At 44.9% G+C, this 17822-nt stretch overlaps 1 protein-coding gene across 13 annotated transcripts in view; it reads right to left on the reverse strand.

Annotated features, from left to right (window-relative positions):
- CDYL2 (chromodomain Y like 2) overlaps positions 1–17822 on the reverse strand; it is a 258880-nt gene that overhangs the window by 197058 nt on the left and 44000 nt on the right. For 11 of the 13 annotated variants that reach the window (XM_035282427.3, XM_035282424.3, XM_078357811.1 and 8 more), the window contains 2 exons: positions 8340–8456; positions 7302–7422 (listed from right to left, as the gene is read on the reverse strand). In XM_035282427.3, coding sequence (XP_035138318.1) covers positions 7302–7349 — 48 coding nt within the window. In that variant the 5' untranslated portion in view covers positions 7350–7422; positions 8340–8456. Of the gene's footprint in view, positions 1–5963; positions 6413–7301; positions 7423–8339; positions 8457–17822 lie in introns of those variants that run through there. The other 2 variants (XM_035282429.3, XM_078357812.1) reach the window with 1 other exon arrangement.

Consider the following 17822-nt stretch of genomic DNA (forward strand, 5'->3'; position numbering starts at 1 on the left):
TCTCTACTTTAGCTTACTTTATTGTAAGAATAGAGTATATAATATATATAACATACAAATGTATGTTCATCGATTGTTTATGTTATCAGTAAGACTTCCAGTCAACAGCAGGCTATTAGTAGTGACATTTCTGGGAAGTCAAAAGTTATATGTGAATTTTCAACTTCAAAGGGGGACCAGTGCCCCTAATCCAAATGTTGTTCAAGGGTCAACTTTACACAGCAATTTCACTTCTCAGAATTTATGCTGAAGAAAATAATAAGATATGCATACAAATACATGACTGTGTTTATGGATGCTCATAACATGAATATTTGTAATGGTTTACAAGTGGAAACAATGTAGATGTCCAATAACAGGGGATTCGTTATAGAAAACATGGTGCGTTCAAGGGAAAACTAACCTGTCATTTAAAAATAACACAAAATATTTTAGCATTTGATAAAATGTTTATCTACATTATATATATTTTATATATATACTTATGTGAAAATAAAATAGGTTATAAAGAATATGTACCCAATATCCCTATTTGGTCTTTTTAATTACATAAACATCTGCAGAAAACAGACTCAGTCCTACTTTTGTAACTACCCCCAAAAAGCTAACATTTTAATTAATTTAGGTATCACATTAGTATTTATTCAACATCAATTACATACTAAATGTATAACAATAGTTCTCTTAGATATTGTATTTCTTTTTTGTTTGTATTTCTTAGCGATGCATCAATGAACATAAGTTGCTTTCAACAACAGAAAAGAAAATAAATATACTCAAACAACTCTGATCATTCTCTCATATCCCACCCACAACACGCTGCTGGAGAACCCCATCTTCCCCTAGTTACACTTTCCCCACTGCACTGTAAAATACTGGCATATTTCATAACGGAATCTCCCACTGGGCTCATGGATGATGTGATCGTCACCATTCCCCAAGTCCCTGGCATATATTTGGTGGTCTATAAATATGAAATAACAAATGTATGATGGTGTTATGAATTCAACCACACCTACACTCCTTTTCACCATCCGAGAGCTATAGAAGGATCCAAATCTTGGGAATGTAAATGCATGTCTCCAATACAAAGGCCTTCAATAATCACCAGGCCTGAACCAACCACTTCTTAGCAACTGGCCAGGCTGCAAGGAGCCATATCAACTCCTTACTAGGACAGCTTAAGCCCCTGAAGAAATTATCTCGTGCACTAAGGAGTGACCTGACATAAAAGCCTACTTGAAAATAAGCTGATGACTGCCCAGAGGGAATAATTTAAAATAACTTTCAAGAGGTGGGAGAATCATATACTCATTCCATATTCATCAGGTGTCTACTACACGCCAAAAAAATCAATCCAATCTAACTGATAACATTATCTCTGAAGATATCTGCCTCTTCGATTGCTGGTACAAACATTCAAGAAGTGTCACAGGCCATCAGTTCTGCTAGGACATGTATTCCTTTGACAACAATGAGCTCAGGCGTGACTGATAAATAGGGGAAGGACATCTGTTTCGGTTCATAGACTATTTTTTCTTTCTTCTTTTTTTTTTTTTTTTTTTGAGACAGAGTTTCACTCTTGTTACCCAGACTGGAGTGCAATGGCGCGATCTCGGCTCACCGCAACCTCCGCCTCCTGGGTTCAGGCAATTCTCCTGCCTCAGCCTCCTGAGTAGCTGGGACTACAGGCACGCGCCACCATGCCCAGCTAATTTTTTGTATTTTTAGTAGAGACAAGGTTTCACCGTGTTGACCAGGATGGTCTTGATCTGTTGACCTTGTGATCCACCCGCCTCGGCCTCCCAAAGTGCTGGGATTACAGGCTTGAGCCACCACGCCCGGCCCTAGACTATTTTTTCTACTTTGTTAATACTTTGCAGCAATCAAGGTAAGCACTATCACCGGGAAAGAGAAAGACTTAATGTGTGAAGATCTCAGAACAAAGCTGGAAATGCACTCGAATGTCTTTCTTTAACATGAGTAGTGGCTGATTTAGTGGCTTCGAGTACCACTATACTTTCCACTATGTTGACCTCATGGCAAAAATGCAAGAACAGCAATGAAAACACTTCTCCTTATACAGATAAATGAAGAAGGCTAGGCCCTGGATCAGATTTAATTTCAATAAACTGGTCTCTCTTAGAAGCAAATGCCCTATACAATCCACAGAGACAAAAGGGAAGCAAAGCTCAATGCAGACACTGCAAAGGATGCACCCACTTGCTAAAAACATTCCACATCTCTTTAGTGGCCTGCCTCAATCCTGTTTTTCCCATAGACTCCGTTATTCTTAGTGGTGCATGATTTTGCAGAATGCCAGGTGTAGATTCTGTCAGCCTCCACACCCACGGGTTCCACATCTGTGGATTCAACCAACCGCAAACCGAAAGGATCCCAAAAAAACTGGATAGTTGTGGACACTTCCCTAGAGAGAGAGGACTGAGCCACCCTTACCGACGGTGTTATCACCACCAAGAGGCCAAGAGCTTGGGAAAGAAAAGAGAGTAAACAGTAACACTCACACAAGGACAACAACAGTCACACAAGGTACTTGATATACTTCAATCAGTCTTCTGCTCAATGATTCAGTCAACAAGTAATTGAATGTACAAGCAGGTAGAGACCCAGAGACAGAAAAGAAAGCTGAGTGCCTATGCCACTGATTATTTCTTCCTGACACCCATACATCTAAGCAAAAGACTGACTAGAGCCTGGGGTTGCAAACTCTAATGTCTACTGGAGCCCGATGAATAATTTAAGGAGATTGGGTGCTTGGTAATAGGGAGCAAGGGGACAGGGACAAACTAGAGGTTGTATGTTCCATCTAAAAGTGTTCAAATCGTTTTTCTTACCTACTATTGAGGCAAGGCAAAATGTGTATGCAGCCGAGACCTGGCTCACAGGCTGCCACACCATGGCCCCTATGTTTAGCAGAATACAGACCAAGGCATCCAGATAAGAAATTTCACCTTGGATCCTCACAGACACCTGACTCGAAGACATGACCCAAAATTTAAAATCACCTTCCTATAACCGACGGCTGCAATACACCAGAAGATGATGAGAGCTCTGCTACAGGAGAGACAAAGCTGAACAATCTATCAAGATCCAAAATTCTGGAACCTGAGCTTGATTCCTTATTTCTTCATTAGGATTGAAGAGTCTATTACATAAACAAAGTTTTCATTTTCTGGTGTCTTTAAAAATCAGCACCTATTCCTAAAAACTGCTTCATGGAGGTTCACTCTTTACAACTTAATTGTCTAAAATGCCAAAGAAAAGATGAAGAATCTCTACAATCCAAACCATACTTCACCATAAAGGGTCAAAGATAATGTCAGCAGATACACAGGTGAAATATTACAAATGTTAAGAACTCTTAGCCCTCTAAAAACATGGTTTCTTGAGTAAAGATTGCAGGAAGCCATTTTATGTACACTTTAGTATAATATTTAATTAAAGTAATAAACAGGTCTCATTATTTACACTGAAATGTTTCCTTTTTTTTCCTTTCAAGGCCAGTCAACATACAGGATATTCCAATATTTTTCTTAAATCAATAGCCAACTTTTTACCCACAAAACAACTTTATAGTCAGAAATATATAGGCTAATGTACACTTACTACTTCTTAATTGTTCTTAAAGCTAAATTTGAACAATAAATTAAATTCTTCAGTATATGTTATGTAATATAGACACCGGCTATAAAAATGTTGACATTGGTTATACTCTCATAATGCAATTTAGCCCTTTTAGTAATGACTATGCAAATAATCAGCCACGGGAAAGCCATTTTCCATCTAGTACAATTACCTAATATCACAGAAGTATTATTATTATTTGTTATTGTCCTGCTTATTGAAATTCTATGAAAACTCTTGAGGTGCTGATAGTTTCAAGGCCATTGTGAAAACTCTCCTCTTAACTGACTCATCTGGCAACTACAATTACCAGCGTTAAGGAGGGCAGTTGCAGATGAACATTAAACAAGAAATTATCCCCAGAAGGTTCATAAGTTCCAAACTTTAAATGGGGAAATACTGATGGGTCCTAGTATAGCCTCTTAACACCGTCAAGATACAACTTTTCACTCAGGCGAGGTCAACAGCTCTTAGCTGACTCAACCTCAATGGGTAAAAAACTCCATGATTCCAACAAGATCAGCTTCACGCCTAAATATTATCTACTTTTAGCCAATGTCCCCACAGTGCCGGTTACACTTCAGGAAGCTCAATGGAACCTTCTATTTTACTGTGCTTCAATCTTCCATTTCAGAATTGTTCCACCATCTTGAAATAGATCAAGGCACTTGGATGATCCATTGGCCACATCTGCTGAAGTTCTTCACCAGGTCTCTATCCGACTTCATCTTGTCTCAGCATAGAGATGAGGAAGGCCGTAGAGTGGTGAAGAGGGCAACGTATACCATTCTTCCAAGGAGCTCTAAGGTCTCCCACCACCCCACGTGAACCTGCTGGCCGTCAGTCAAGGCCTGGGCCTCCCCAACTCCAGAATCGTCCACAAGACCCTGGTCACACAGGAGACCAAGATGCTAATTTGCCTGTTCTCCATTCTTCTTCTCTCACACCAGTCAGCAAACCCATCATCTGAAAAAGCTTCAACTGTCCACGAGGGCCTAGAGGAAAAAGCTTCTTATGAATCACCCCTGCAGTCTGTCGTGGGTGGATCACCCTGCAATGTCTTATGCAAAAGGTTAATTCTACCCCTTCAGGGTGCTCATCTCAATGGAGTCCAAAGCCTTGAGAACCAGAGGTCATGTTAACCAATTTATTGTCAGGGAAGTACAGGTCCAGGCTCACCCTTGCGTCTGGTTTCTTGGAGGCCCAGCAACCCCTTTGTTTGAAGGCGCCTGGTCTCTTAGCTTCTTTATCCTGAACCTGGTCTTGGCCACCAAGACCTCTGAGGCCATCCCCTCCGGGGAGCGGTGTCTGTTCCTTGTTTTGTCCACTTGTGGAAAACCCAAAGCAAAACAGTTGTGTTCCTAAGCCCTTGCTCCCCAAAGACCATGGGTATCCCTTCATTGTTTGAAAGATACCAGACTAATTTCTTCCTTCGCCACTTTTGGGAAGACATGAGAGTATCCAACGCTGGCCACTACCCATGTGGACCTAGAGCCAGGTAGCCGCTGAGGGTGACGGGAGTGCTGGGCGCTGGGCTCGCATCAGTGTCCTGTGTCCCCCGTAGCCTCAGACTTCCACGTTTCCTCCCACCCAGGGCCCTCTGCAGCGCCCCCTTTCGCCCCTAGGGAGCACGACACCCGCAAGGGCCGCCCCCTCCGAGCCCGGAGGGCGTCGGAGCCGGTGCGGGGGCAGCAGGTGGTGGGTGAGGGAGGTGGCCCGGGGGCCCCGGGGAACGGTTTGGTGGGTGTCCCCCCGAACCCCAACCCAGCCGTCCCCTTTGCAGCCCCCCGGCACGCCGCCTCACCCCGGCCGGGCTCCACTCCGATCGCCCGCCCCCTCCTCCCCCGCGCCCCCGGCCCAGCCCGGCCGCGCACCCCCAACCACACACCCCCACCGGCCGCGGCGCGGCCCCCAGCATTCCCAGCACGTCCAGCGCCGACTTTTACCTGTACTTTCTGCACTCGAGGCGGCTCGTCGGGCGAGAAACACCTCCCCGGGACCGCTACCTCCCCCGCCCCGGCTCCGCCCGGCTTCCTCCTTCCCCTCCAAGGCCGCAAAGTAGATGGAGTAAGAGAGTGTGTGTGCGAGAGAAAGAGAAAGAGGGAGCGGGCGCGGGCGCCGCGGGAGGCGGCGGGCGGCGGGCGAGAGGCGCGCCCGGCCCCCGCCACCCTCCGGCCGCCGCCGCCGCCACCGCCTCGGGCTCGGCAACTCCGGATCGCGCCCGGCCCCGGCCCCGGCCCGGTCCCCGCCGCCCGCCGCCGCCGCCGCCCGCCGCCGCCCGCGGGCTGGGGCCGGCCCGCGCCCCCGCGTCCCCGTACCTCGTAAAGGTCCCCAGAAGCCATGCCAGGCTGCGGAACTTGGCTCGCCGGTGTGCGCGTCTGCTCGCTCGCGCCCTCCGTGCGTGTGCGCGCGGGGGCCGGTGTGCGCGTGTGTGTGCGCGCGTGTGTGTGCGAGTGTGTGTGGTGTGTTGAGTAAACTGTGTTTTTGCAGAATGACAGGCTTGGGGGCTGCCTATGCGCAGAATCAGAGCGGGCGGCGGCGGGGCTGGCGTAACCGGCAGCGGCGGCGGCGGCGGCGGCGGCGGCACGAGCGCGGGCAGCAGCGACGGCCGCGCAGCGCGCCCGGGAGGCACGGACCCGGCCCGAGCGCCGCGGCCCCAGCGACCCGGCGACCCGGCGGCGGTGGCTGCAGCCGGCAACAGCTCACCCGGGCGCCGCCTGCAGGAAGCCGCCCGGCGCCCGCCGCCGGCCGGGACGCTGCTGCCACTGGGCGAGTCCCCGCCCCCCGGGAGCCCGGCCCGGCCCCCGGGGCGGGGAGGGGGGGGAGCTGCTACCCGGCCGCGCCCCGGGGGACCGGTCCTGGAGGCCACGAGCGCTCGGGCCCGCCCCGCCACCCCGGGCCGGCTTCGGGGCCAGCTGGCGGGGCCCCCGGGGGGCGGCGGACCAGGTGCTCGCCGGGCGTGCCCGATCGGGGGCCGCGAAGGGGCGGCCGGGAAGCCAGGTAGAGGGCTGCGGCCGCAGACCGCAGGGAAGGGACCCCAGCGGAGCCCCGCCGGCCCGGAGTCCCCACCTCCCTCCTCCACCCTGAAGCGGGGTGGGCGCCGCCTGGGAGACCTGGCCCCTCGGGGCTGCGCGGCCCCTCCCTCCAGGCTGGGTTGTAAGATGTGGAGGCCACAGGGAGGAGGGATGAAGTGGCCCATCCAGAGGTGCCGTGGAGATCGAGGACAGGCGTGGCCACCCCATAAACCCTGGAAAGTCTTTAGAGCCAGGCGTGGGCTTCCCTCAACAACCCCTCACCCCCATTCATTCACTCATCTCCTTACCCAACATTTACCAAAGTCAACCCAAGTGCACAGTGTCTCTGGACAGGCACAACTGGAACCCTGCCCACAGGGACTTTGAATCCACAAGTGGGGAGTGTAATTAATGGAGCCTCAGTTGTTCTTCTAAAAGGTCATCCTGCGTGTGACAGGCTGAGGAGCTAGAGAAGCTCTCCAAAATCCAAACCTATTCGTTAGCCGTCTCTTCCTACCAATATCATGGATAAAGGGTCACTCTTCTGCTTAAAGGTTCTCTTTAAGATATTTCTGAGACTGCAAGCCCAGGCTGTTGTGAAATTGGAGGAAATATCTCCATCCCCACTCAGGAAATGCCTACCTGGCTCCAGATGTGATGTGTCACTAACTCACATGCTCCCTGGGTCATTTTTTACTTGTGATATGGGCAGGTCACTGAGCCTCGCTTGCCTCATCTCTCGATTGGAGCTGGAGATAGGGACCTACGGGATTTAAACAGAATTAAGGAATGGATGTATGCAGACATGAAGTGCCTTTCCATCCCAGCAGAACTCAATAAAGGTGACTTGCATCTGAGCCCCAACCTGAACTGCCCTCATAGAGAACGAGATGGCAGAGGGGCTCAAGAAACTGTTTAATCCAGAAGTCGTCAAACTTGGAAAAATCACCAAATTTTTTAACCCTAAAAAAAACATCCATGGAACCTGCAGCTCGACGGTTTCATGTCTGGCTCGTGCCAGGACACATGAGTTTGCATTTGCTGTTTCTTCTCCCTAGAATGTCCTTCCACATTGAATCTACCTGAAACACTCTTGTTCTTCCTATGGGAGCTTGTGTATCTTTTCATCACAAGGATCTTCCACTATTCCTGACAGAGAGTAGGTACACTGTGAATGTTTTTCAAACTAAGCCAATACAACACATTTTATACCCATGTCTAGTTAAAATCCCACATGGAGATGATGAAGGAAAAAATGGTGAGGATATGGAATGAATAAATAAATCGGAAAGCATATTTGGCTTAGAAACTGTTGAAATTGTTAAAGCACGTCTCTCTTCATATTGGTATTTTCCCAGTGGTCATGGTTTTAAATAATAACAGTAATAATAAGCAGTTCCCTATCCATAGGTAGCAAAACAAATTTGAATGATTCTTAATTTGTACTCAGGAATAAATGCACCACTATAGCATGAGGACGTAATCTGGAAGAACACAAGAAGGAAACTGGGCTTGGAAATAATAGACTCAGCCAAATTTGAATATATAATCAGTAGTTTTACAAAAACACTAAAAGCTTGACTTGTACTGGCCAAGTACTCCCTCAGAATGTGAGTGAAGTTTGAAAAACCCTAGTAGAGACAACAGTTGTTTATAGAGTTCACAGAAGAGGATACTTACTGTGGATGGCCATGCTCAGGAAATGTTTTAGGGCTGAAATGGATCTTGAAGACTCATAGAAAAGGAAGGACGGTGTTTTCATTGAGGAGAAGTGGTCGGGACAGATAGCAGGCAATTCTGCAATAGGAGGGGTATGAGAAGATTAGAAGACTGGTTTATGGAGGTTACGGGCCCCTGGGTGAATGTGGGTCAGTTCGTGGAGAGTCTTGAAAGCCAAGCTAGGCAGTTTGCTATTTAGCAGGTCAACAGTGGGGAAACTCCTGAAGACTTGAATCGATCAAAAGCATGTGACTGTCAAAAGTGTGCTTTAGAAAACAAATTCCAGAAGAAATATGGGAAATTGGCTGCAGGATTTGAGGTTAGGGGCAGGGAGACCGATTGCAGTGGTCCCTGGTGGTAGCAGTACAAATGAAGAAGAAAAACCGGATTTGTGAGATGTTCAGAAGGAAGAACCAGGCTAGCTTTCATTATGGTTACTCCACCTACTTCCATGAAGCATTAGATTCAGATCAACAGGACTTGATGACTAACAGGATGTGTGTGCATTGAGGACTGGGGGAGGGGCCGTGACTAAGGAAAGGATACAGAGGTGACTAAGGTTTTAAACTGAGTGACTGAGCTACCCATCCGTCATAACACCATTTTATTTTGAGCTTACCCCCAGACCATGGCTAGCTTCCAGAAAAGACAGGTGCTTCCTGAGGGATGAAGGGGGGAAGGGTCTTCACCCACTGTAGGAAGGTCAGCCCGACCAATTAACAGTGAGGCTCTAAGTTCTCCAGATGATAGAGAACTAGTATTGCTCATGGAGAATAGAAGATAGCTGCCATCTTCCACAAACTGTGGTAGAATCTTCATATTGGTCATAACTCAAGATCGACTGATAGAAAGTTCTAACTCAAAGCAAGAGAGTATTTACTGACTCACATAGACTAGAAAAGGATGGAATTGCTCTCAGGATTGGCTGGATTCAAGGTCTGAAAGGACATAAAATAGCTTCTCTTATTCTCTCCTTCTTTCTTTCCGGTTGAAGATAGGCTTCTTCCATGCAGCTGAGAATGTGGCACCTGGCCACTCACTCATCTGGGTTTATGCCTTATACAGTATTTCTAAATCCTAGGGGAGGACTCTATTTGGCCAGTGTAGCTCATATCCTGTCTTATTGGTCCAGTCACCACAGTCAACAACTGATAGGACACTATGATTGGCCAGGCTTAACTCATACTCCTATCTATGGGAATAATGTGACAATTGGCAGTTTTACCAGAATTACCTGATGGGAATCAGGTATGAGCAGAAGCCCAAAGGAACGGTGGAAGGAATACTGAAATGGTAGGTGTTTATGCCAAAACAAATCTGAGACAGAAAGAAAACTTAGGAACAAGGGCAGTAGCTGCCTGGAACATGGCCTTATTAATATAATAGAGCAAGACCAGCCAGTTTAATATCCAAGGGAAGATGGTATCCACTGCCTTGACAGCAGCACTGAAATGTGGCAATATTCTCTTTCTGGTATTATTTGAGACATGATCTTGACCGCTGGTATCCTGTGGTGGTTGAGCATGTGAGCTCTAGAGGTAGATGGCCTAGGTCCCAATGCCTGCATCATCACTACTAGATATCTGGTATAAGCCTCTTTGTGTAACCTCTCTGCCCTTCCATTTCCAACTGCGTGTGTTATTTATTACTGCATGAGGAATTATCCCCAAAACTTAATGGTTTTAAACAAAAGGCATTTCTAATCTCACAGTTTGTGTGGGTTACAGATTTGATAGCAACTTAACTGGGGGTGCTTCTGGCTCAGGATCTCTTGTGAGATTGCAGTCAAAATGTTTGCTAGGACTGCATTTATCTGAAGGGTTGGCTGGGCTGGAGGATCCACCTCCAAGATGGCACCCTCATATGGCTGTTGGCAGGAGGCCTAAACTCCTAGCCACATGGGTCTCTCCATAGGGTTGCTTGAATGTTCTCATGTCGTTCTCATCTTGGCACCCCCAAATCCAACAAAATAAAAAATGTCGAAGCTTCAACTCTTTCTAGGACAGAGCAGCTAACTAATCTGATGTTATAGTCCATGCTAAGAAGACTATTTGATGCAGGGATTATTTACGACACGTCAGGTTGAGTAAATGGGGATGTGATCTGATCCACACACCTCACTTTGAAGATGCAAAAACTAAGACTCAGGTTGGGTGATCTCAGAGAGAGCAAGGAGAAAATCACAGTGCCTTTGAATATCTCATCTTAGACACCAAACATAGTCACTTATTTTGTTCTTTAGAACTGAACCACTAAGCCAAGCTCATACTCGAAGGAAATTAGACTCCACCTTTTAAAGGCAGGACTAACAAAGAATTTATGGGCACAGTTTAAAGCCACACCCCATCTATAAATTGAGGTGATAGATAACCTATAGAGTTGTTTGGAGAATTTAATAACCTAATCCCTGCAAAGCGTCTATAATAAGGGCTGAGTAATGGTCCCTGTTGTCACTACAACTACTATTACCCATTTCAACCTTAATATGAGTCACTGATATCCTTGAATGTCAAAAATTCCAATAGAAAGGCATTAAATCAAACAAAACCTTCAAACTGAATATTGTTTTCAAGCTATACAGAAATTCTTATTACTAATTAAGCTTTATTTCCAGCATTCATTTATTTTACTTCCATAATGATTTTTATTATTACAGTCGTACTTATTTAATATCTACAGTGTGCTAGGTACTATTCTTGTTGAACAAAACAGTATCCTACCCTCATGGAGCTTACAATACAAAGGGAAACAGAGAATAAGCTAAGAAAACAAAATACGTGTATACGTAATTTTATTTCAGGTAGTGATGCGAACTAGGAAGAAAAATGAAGCAGGTGAAGCAACAGGAACTGAGATGGAGTGTGCCAGGGACAGAGAGGGGTGCTGGCTTAGGTAAGGTGCTTAGGCAAGCCCTCACTGAGGTGGTGACATTGCAGCCAAAGCCTAAACAAGTGAAAGAGGACACAAGTCAGATCAAATCAAAGGGCAGAGAATGTCAGAGAGAGAAAGACAGCAAGGGCAAAGCCCAGAGGCTGGAGAAGCTGGGTGTGTTCCTGCAAACCAACCGGTCCGGCTGAACCCAACTGAGCAAGAAAGAACACGAGAAGAGACAGAGAGCTAACTCCCAGAGGTCATCTGGGAGGCTTTGAGCAAGGGATTGATATGATAGGATCACTGAGCTCCTAGATAGAGAATGGCATGAAGAAGGACAAGGCTGATGCTGGCCACCTTTGCAGAAGTCCCTGAGTGAAGTCCTAGTGATGTGGGTGATGAGGAATAAGGAGAAAGCTGTCTAGATGAAGAGATGTAATGTAGCTGGATTGAGAATATATAGGATAATGCTTGAGACATGAGGAAGGGGAAGAAATGCTAATTTTTGGACTGAGTATTCAGATGAATGGAGGTGCCATTTACTGAGGCGAGGACAACGGGTGAGTGGTGCATTTGGTAGGTAGTATCAGGGGTGGGTGAAGGGAAAGCAATAATTCTATTTTAGGATAAGTTAATTTTGAGTTGGGAATTCCATATCCAAGTAGAGACAAGGAGTATTGGATATGTGAGTCAAGAACTCAGCTGGACATCTATGTGGCTGGGCAGCATATCGAAGACAATGAAAGAATATTCGCTGTAATCACCAGTGGGATGAAAGCAAGACCGAAAGAGGAGAGGCCCTAGGACAAAGCCCTAGAGCAGGTGAGCATTCAGAGGTCAGGAAGAGGGTGAGGAAGCAGTGAAGGAGCCTGAGAAGGCATGAGGGAGGGAGAAGGGAACCAACAGAATGTGCTGTCCCAGATTCAAGTGAAAGAAACCAAAATGAACCTAAAATGTTGGTAGAAGGTTGGTTAAGAAGAGGACTGCGATTTGGCAACGTAGAGACATGTTTCGGTGGTGTACGAAAGTTCAAAGCTAGATTGAAGCAAGTTAAATAGAGCTTTGGCAGAGAAGAGGTGCAGATGGTGAGCCCAGGTGACTCATTCAAGGCCTTTTGCTATAAAGGAGCAGAGAAGTGGGTCAGTAGGTAGAGGGGGCACTGGACGCAGGAAGAATTTTTAATACAGGAGCTATTACAGTATGTTTGTGTGATAGGCATGCAATAAATGTTGGAAAATGGTTGTGCAATGAAGAGGGAATCGCAGCAACAGTCTTTGAAAGTGCTGACAGAGAGGGGATGCAGAAGTCCAAAGTGGAGGAACTGGACTTAGGAGCAGAGTCAGCCTGTATTAGGTTGAATTGTGTCCCTTGAAAATTCATGTCCACCCATAACTTCAGAACATGACCTTATTTGCAGATGTAATTAGTTAAGATGAGGTCATTAGGGGTGGACCCTAATCCAGTAACCAGTATCCTTATAAGAAGAGAAAACAGAGGGAGGCACACAGAGAGAAGCCCATGTGAGATGAACGCAGAGACTGAAGTGATGCATCTGCCAGACAAGAAATGCCAAGGATTGCCAGCTACCACCAGAAGCTAAGAAGAAGCAAGGAAGCATTCTTCCCTGGAGGCCTGCCAACACCTTGATTTCAGATTTCTAGCCTCCAAAACTATGAGAGGATAAATTTGTATTAGTGTAAGCCACCAAGCTTTGCTAATTTATTACAGCAGCTGCAGGAAACTCAAACACCAGCCACTGAAAGAACAAGCATGGCTGCAGATGAATTGGGTTGACAGATTGGAGCTCTCTTTCATTATTTCGGTATTCTCCATAAAATAAGCCATGCAGTCATCAGATGAAAGTGAGGAAAAAAGAGAATGTATCAGATAGGGGAATGTGATCTGCCTGAAACAATATTGGTTTGACTGTTGTATCCTCGCCGACACCAAAAAAACAAACAAAAAACTATTAATAGAACCTCTTTCACTCCCAAAGGTATCCACATTTAGACAACATGTGAATGGTTTTTCTAGTGTTAGATGTTTGAGAACAGATTAAAAGATACAAAAAGTCGGCTCAAGAGAAGAGTGGGTTAACTCGGAAAATAGAAAGGCATTGCTGGAAGGTGCTGAAGGCCCACTGGATATTTGTGGTCATACGTTAAAGTTAGGCCAGTCAGAGTAGTCAGCATGGTTATGATTTATCCATTCACAATCATCTGTTCAGGGTCAGGCTGAAGTAGGTGGGGCATTGGATTTAACCAAGGTTGGGATTTGCCATGTGAGGTCAATAGAAGGAGAGATGGGTAAGAGAGTTAAGCGTGTTTGTAAGGAAGTTATTATAAATGATGGAATGATGGTTACCGATCTAGCTTAGGCTTTATAAGGAGGGATGTAATGATACGGGGTTTGGGGTGGAGGTGACTACAAACAAAACTGTCAGTCAATGGAGTAGAACAAAGATTGTTAGAGGAGGGCCACAACAGCAATGAGAAGGTCTCTTGAAATGGTGCTGTCAGTAATGGCAGCTACCACTCATGAGCATCTGTGTGGGCCACCTGCTTTCCAAGTGTGGCCATCTTTTGTTTCCCTCGCCTCTTTTTCGCCTCCCCCACTCACACTGTTAAGGACCTGATGCTGTCCCCCAGGATGGAGTCAGGACTAATGTTCAAACCTTTGAAGACCCGAAAGATACAGGGTGAATTTGGAATAAGGACTGAGGGATGGAAAAGACCATGGATATTGGGGTTGCGAGAGGGTCTGAGAAACGAGGGAGAGCAAAAAGGAAAGACCTCCAAATGAAACCCAAATGAGATCATCTTTGACCATAAATAAAAGGAAAAAAAAAAAAAGTGTTTCACTATGTATGGACTCCAGCAGTTTCTGGTAATGAAATGAATTTGCCATTCCTTGTAGGCATTGTAAGCAGAACTTACTGATTTCATACATCTTGCATCATTTCATCATTTCAACAAGGTAAGAAACATTTGGCCTTATTTTATAATGTAAGAAGAAAATTTCCTGACCCCTGGGACAGCCTCTGGAACAGATGGGTAGAGCTTCTGTTGCCTTAAGTAGGCCCAGACTCCCTGCTGGCTGCGTGTTTGGGAAAAGTTCTTCCTCGCACATAGCCAACGTGGAAGACAAAACATACTCAAGGTGTTGGCCTTGAGCCTTGACTAAGCACAGTCTTGTGACTTCGAAACCTTGGGGTGAGAGGTGGATGGAAGCTCAGAAGCAAGCAGTGTCTATTTTTTAGTTGTTTGTGTTATGAAAAGGAACTTAGATTTAAGTTTGTGAGCTCAACACCCCTTTGTCCAGGACGATCAAAATGCGGTTTTTCTTTGTGCATAGTAAATCAGTGACATGACTGTGAAACGCATATGTACCCATCAAGTACCTGACTGCTGTCTGTATCAGAGTTCTCAACTTTTCGGTCTCAAAGTTTCGGTCCATTGACACTCTTAAATATGATTACAAACTTTGAAGAGCTTTTATTTATGTGGGTTATATCTATGGATATTTAGGCTATTAAAATTGAAAAAATGCAGGAATACACACATAAAAATAACACACAAACACACATTCCATTAGCTGTAAATGCAATAAAATTATCTAGAATTCTAGAGTTTCTAGAAAATTCCTCTACAGACTGGTGAGAGAATGGGCACAAAAAAGGCAAAAAGTCTTGGTACTACTATTAAAATAGTTTTGACCATACAGATTCCTGAAATTGCTTCAACAGTCCCAAGTTTGCCTGGACCACTCTGAGAACTGCAATTCTAAAGAATCACGAAAAAGGCTGCTTTGTTGTCAGTAAAGTTGCATCTTTGCAGATTATATGAAAATGTTTCTTTTTTAAATAGAACGCATTGTTCCTACATCTTGGGAGGTGAGGGTGCATGTTCTCCTTCAAGAAGCGTCCTCACCCAGAGGAGCCCAGGAAATGAAAACGTCAGTCATCACCACGCGCATTGGGAAGAATTTTAAGGGAGCATAATTAGAGTATTGGTGAAGTCCTGTGGGGGAGGTTTATTCTTCTTTCTCCTCCTTCAAGTATTTTACCTTTTTTAACCCTTTTTTAACAATGAAAAATTCCAAACCCATGCAAAAGTTGAGTGAATAATACAACGAGTGTGCGTGTACTTGTTACCCAACTACAAGATTCACCAGTTCAAAGCCATTTTTTTTTTTTTTTTTGAGACGGAGTTTCACTCTTGTTACCCAGGCTGGAGAGCGATGGCGCGATCTCGACTCACTGCAACCTCCGCCTCCTGGGTTCAGGCAATTCTCCTGCCTCAGCCTCCTGAGTAGCTCGGATTAGAGGCACGGGCCACCATGCCCTGCGGATTTTTGGTATTTTTAGTAGAGACGGGGTTTCACCATGTTGACCAGGATGGTCTCGATCTCTTGACCTCGTGATCCACCCACCTCGGCCTCCCAAAGTGCTGGGATTACAGGCGTGAGCCACCGCGCCCGGCCTCAAAGCCATTTTTATTTCATTTCTACTGCCCTGTTCCCTCACTACACACACTAGATGACTTGGAAGTAGGTCCCAGACATCACATCATCTCATCTCAAAGTGTCGATATGTCTCTCTAAATGATAAGAATTCTTCTCTTAAATGTAACCACGACTCTGTTATCACACCTAAATTCATACTAATTCCTCAATATTATCAAGTATTCAGTTGGTGTCCACATTTCTCCTAAATACTTCTTGTTGTCTCTTTTTGACAGTTGGTTCATATAAATCAGAATCCATACATCTATTAATGACATTTGTTTTCAATGCTTCTTAAATCTTTGTTAACCTTTAGGTACCTCATCCCCCGTCAACATTTTCTTGCAATTTATTTAAGAAAATGCTGATTTAAGAAGCTAGATTATTTCTGAGTGGTGTCATTTAGACGCTTTTCTCTAGGCAGTATTTACTACATACTGGTAGCTAGATTTAGAGGTTTGATCAGATTTTGTTTGTTTCGGGGGCAAGAGGACTTTATAGCTGGTGTTGTGAGCTTTCAGCACAAGGCATATAATGTTTGCTTGCCTTTCTTTTTGTAATCTTTGCAGTCACTGATGATCCCTGCATAGATTCACCATTTCAACAGAAGTTGCCAAATCGTGATCATCTATTATTTCTTCCCTATTTATTAGCTGGATACATCTATGAAATCTTCCCTGATCAACTCTCATTTCTCTGGAGTACAGTTGAGCAGGAAAGGTTTGACAGTTGGCCAAATGCTTTATTCGTTTCCTTTTTCAGTTATCCAAACGAGTTGGCTCTCTATCATCCTCCAAAGAATCATGGGGGATTTTAGTTTCACTGTGAACTCATAAATTTTAGCACATTTAATGTTTCACTACATTGACATGATTTCATTTTTTTAAGTTCGGAGGTGCATGTGCAGGAGGTGCAGGTTTGTTACATAGGTAAATGTGTACCACGGTGGTTTGCTGCACCTATCAACCCATCACCTAGGTATTAAGCCCAGCATGCATTAGATACTTTTCCTGATGCTCTTCCCCCACCCCCACCATCCCCTGAAAGGTCTCAGTGCATCTTGTTCCCCTCCCTGTGTCCATGTGTTCTCATTGTTCAGCTCCCACTTACAAGTGAGAACACGAAGTGTTTGGCTTTCTGTTCCTGTGTTTACTGAGGAGTGAAAATGTGAATTAGTTCCACCACTGTGGAAGACAGTGTGACAATTCCTCAGAGATTCAGAACCAGAAATACCATTTGAACCAGACATCCCATTACTGGGTACTACATACCCAAAGGAATATAAATCATTCTGTTATAAAGATACATCCACACATACGTTCATTGCAGCACTATTCGCAATAGCAAAGACATGGAGTCAACCCCAATGTCATCAATTATAGACTTGGTAAAGAAAATATGGTACATATACGTCATGGAATACTACGCAGCCATAAAAAGAAACAAAATTATGTCCTTTGTGGGGACATGGATGTTCCTCTTCTTATTGCTGAAACTGCTCTGCTTTGGGTAGCAGGAGACTCTTCCAGGTAGCTCCTGAGCCTTTGATAGCATGGCTTTCTAATGTAAGATATTTGGACTCATCTTGACCATTTCCCTCCACCAGATTTAGGGTCTACAATTTCACCAATGATTCCTGGTTCCTTTAAATGTGAACACCAGGTTGTGGCTATGGATTGGTTGGTCATTGTTTCTAGTGTTTTTCAATGGACAAAGCCTGAAAGGTTTTGTAGTTCTTTTAGAACTTAAGAGTTTATCCCACAAAGGATGTCCAGTCAAATGACTCTGTTTCAAAGTTACTTGAAACAACTTTATGCTCAGTTATGTCACCAACTCACTATGTGTTTAGATTTCATTACTTTCATTTTGATTTTTAAGGATTACATTTTAATTAATTTTTTAATTGTGTGAAACATTTACATGATTCCAAAATTAAATTGAAAAACAAGATATATTTAGAGAAGTCTAGCTTCCTTCACTCCCCTTGTTGGGAACCATTTTATTGCATGGTTTATTACTAAATTTTTAATATAAACAGATAGGCACATACATGTGCATACCACCTTTTCT

Source organism: Callithrix jacchus, chromosome 20 (assembly GCF_049354715.1).
Source record: "Callithrix jacchus isolate 240 chromosome 20, calJac240_pri, whole genome shotgun sequence".
Lineage (NCBI taxonomy): Eukaryota > Metazoa > Chordata > Mammalia > Primates > Cebidae > Callithrix > Callithrix jacchus.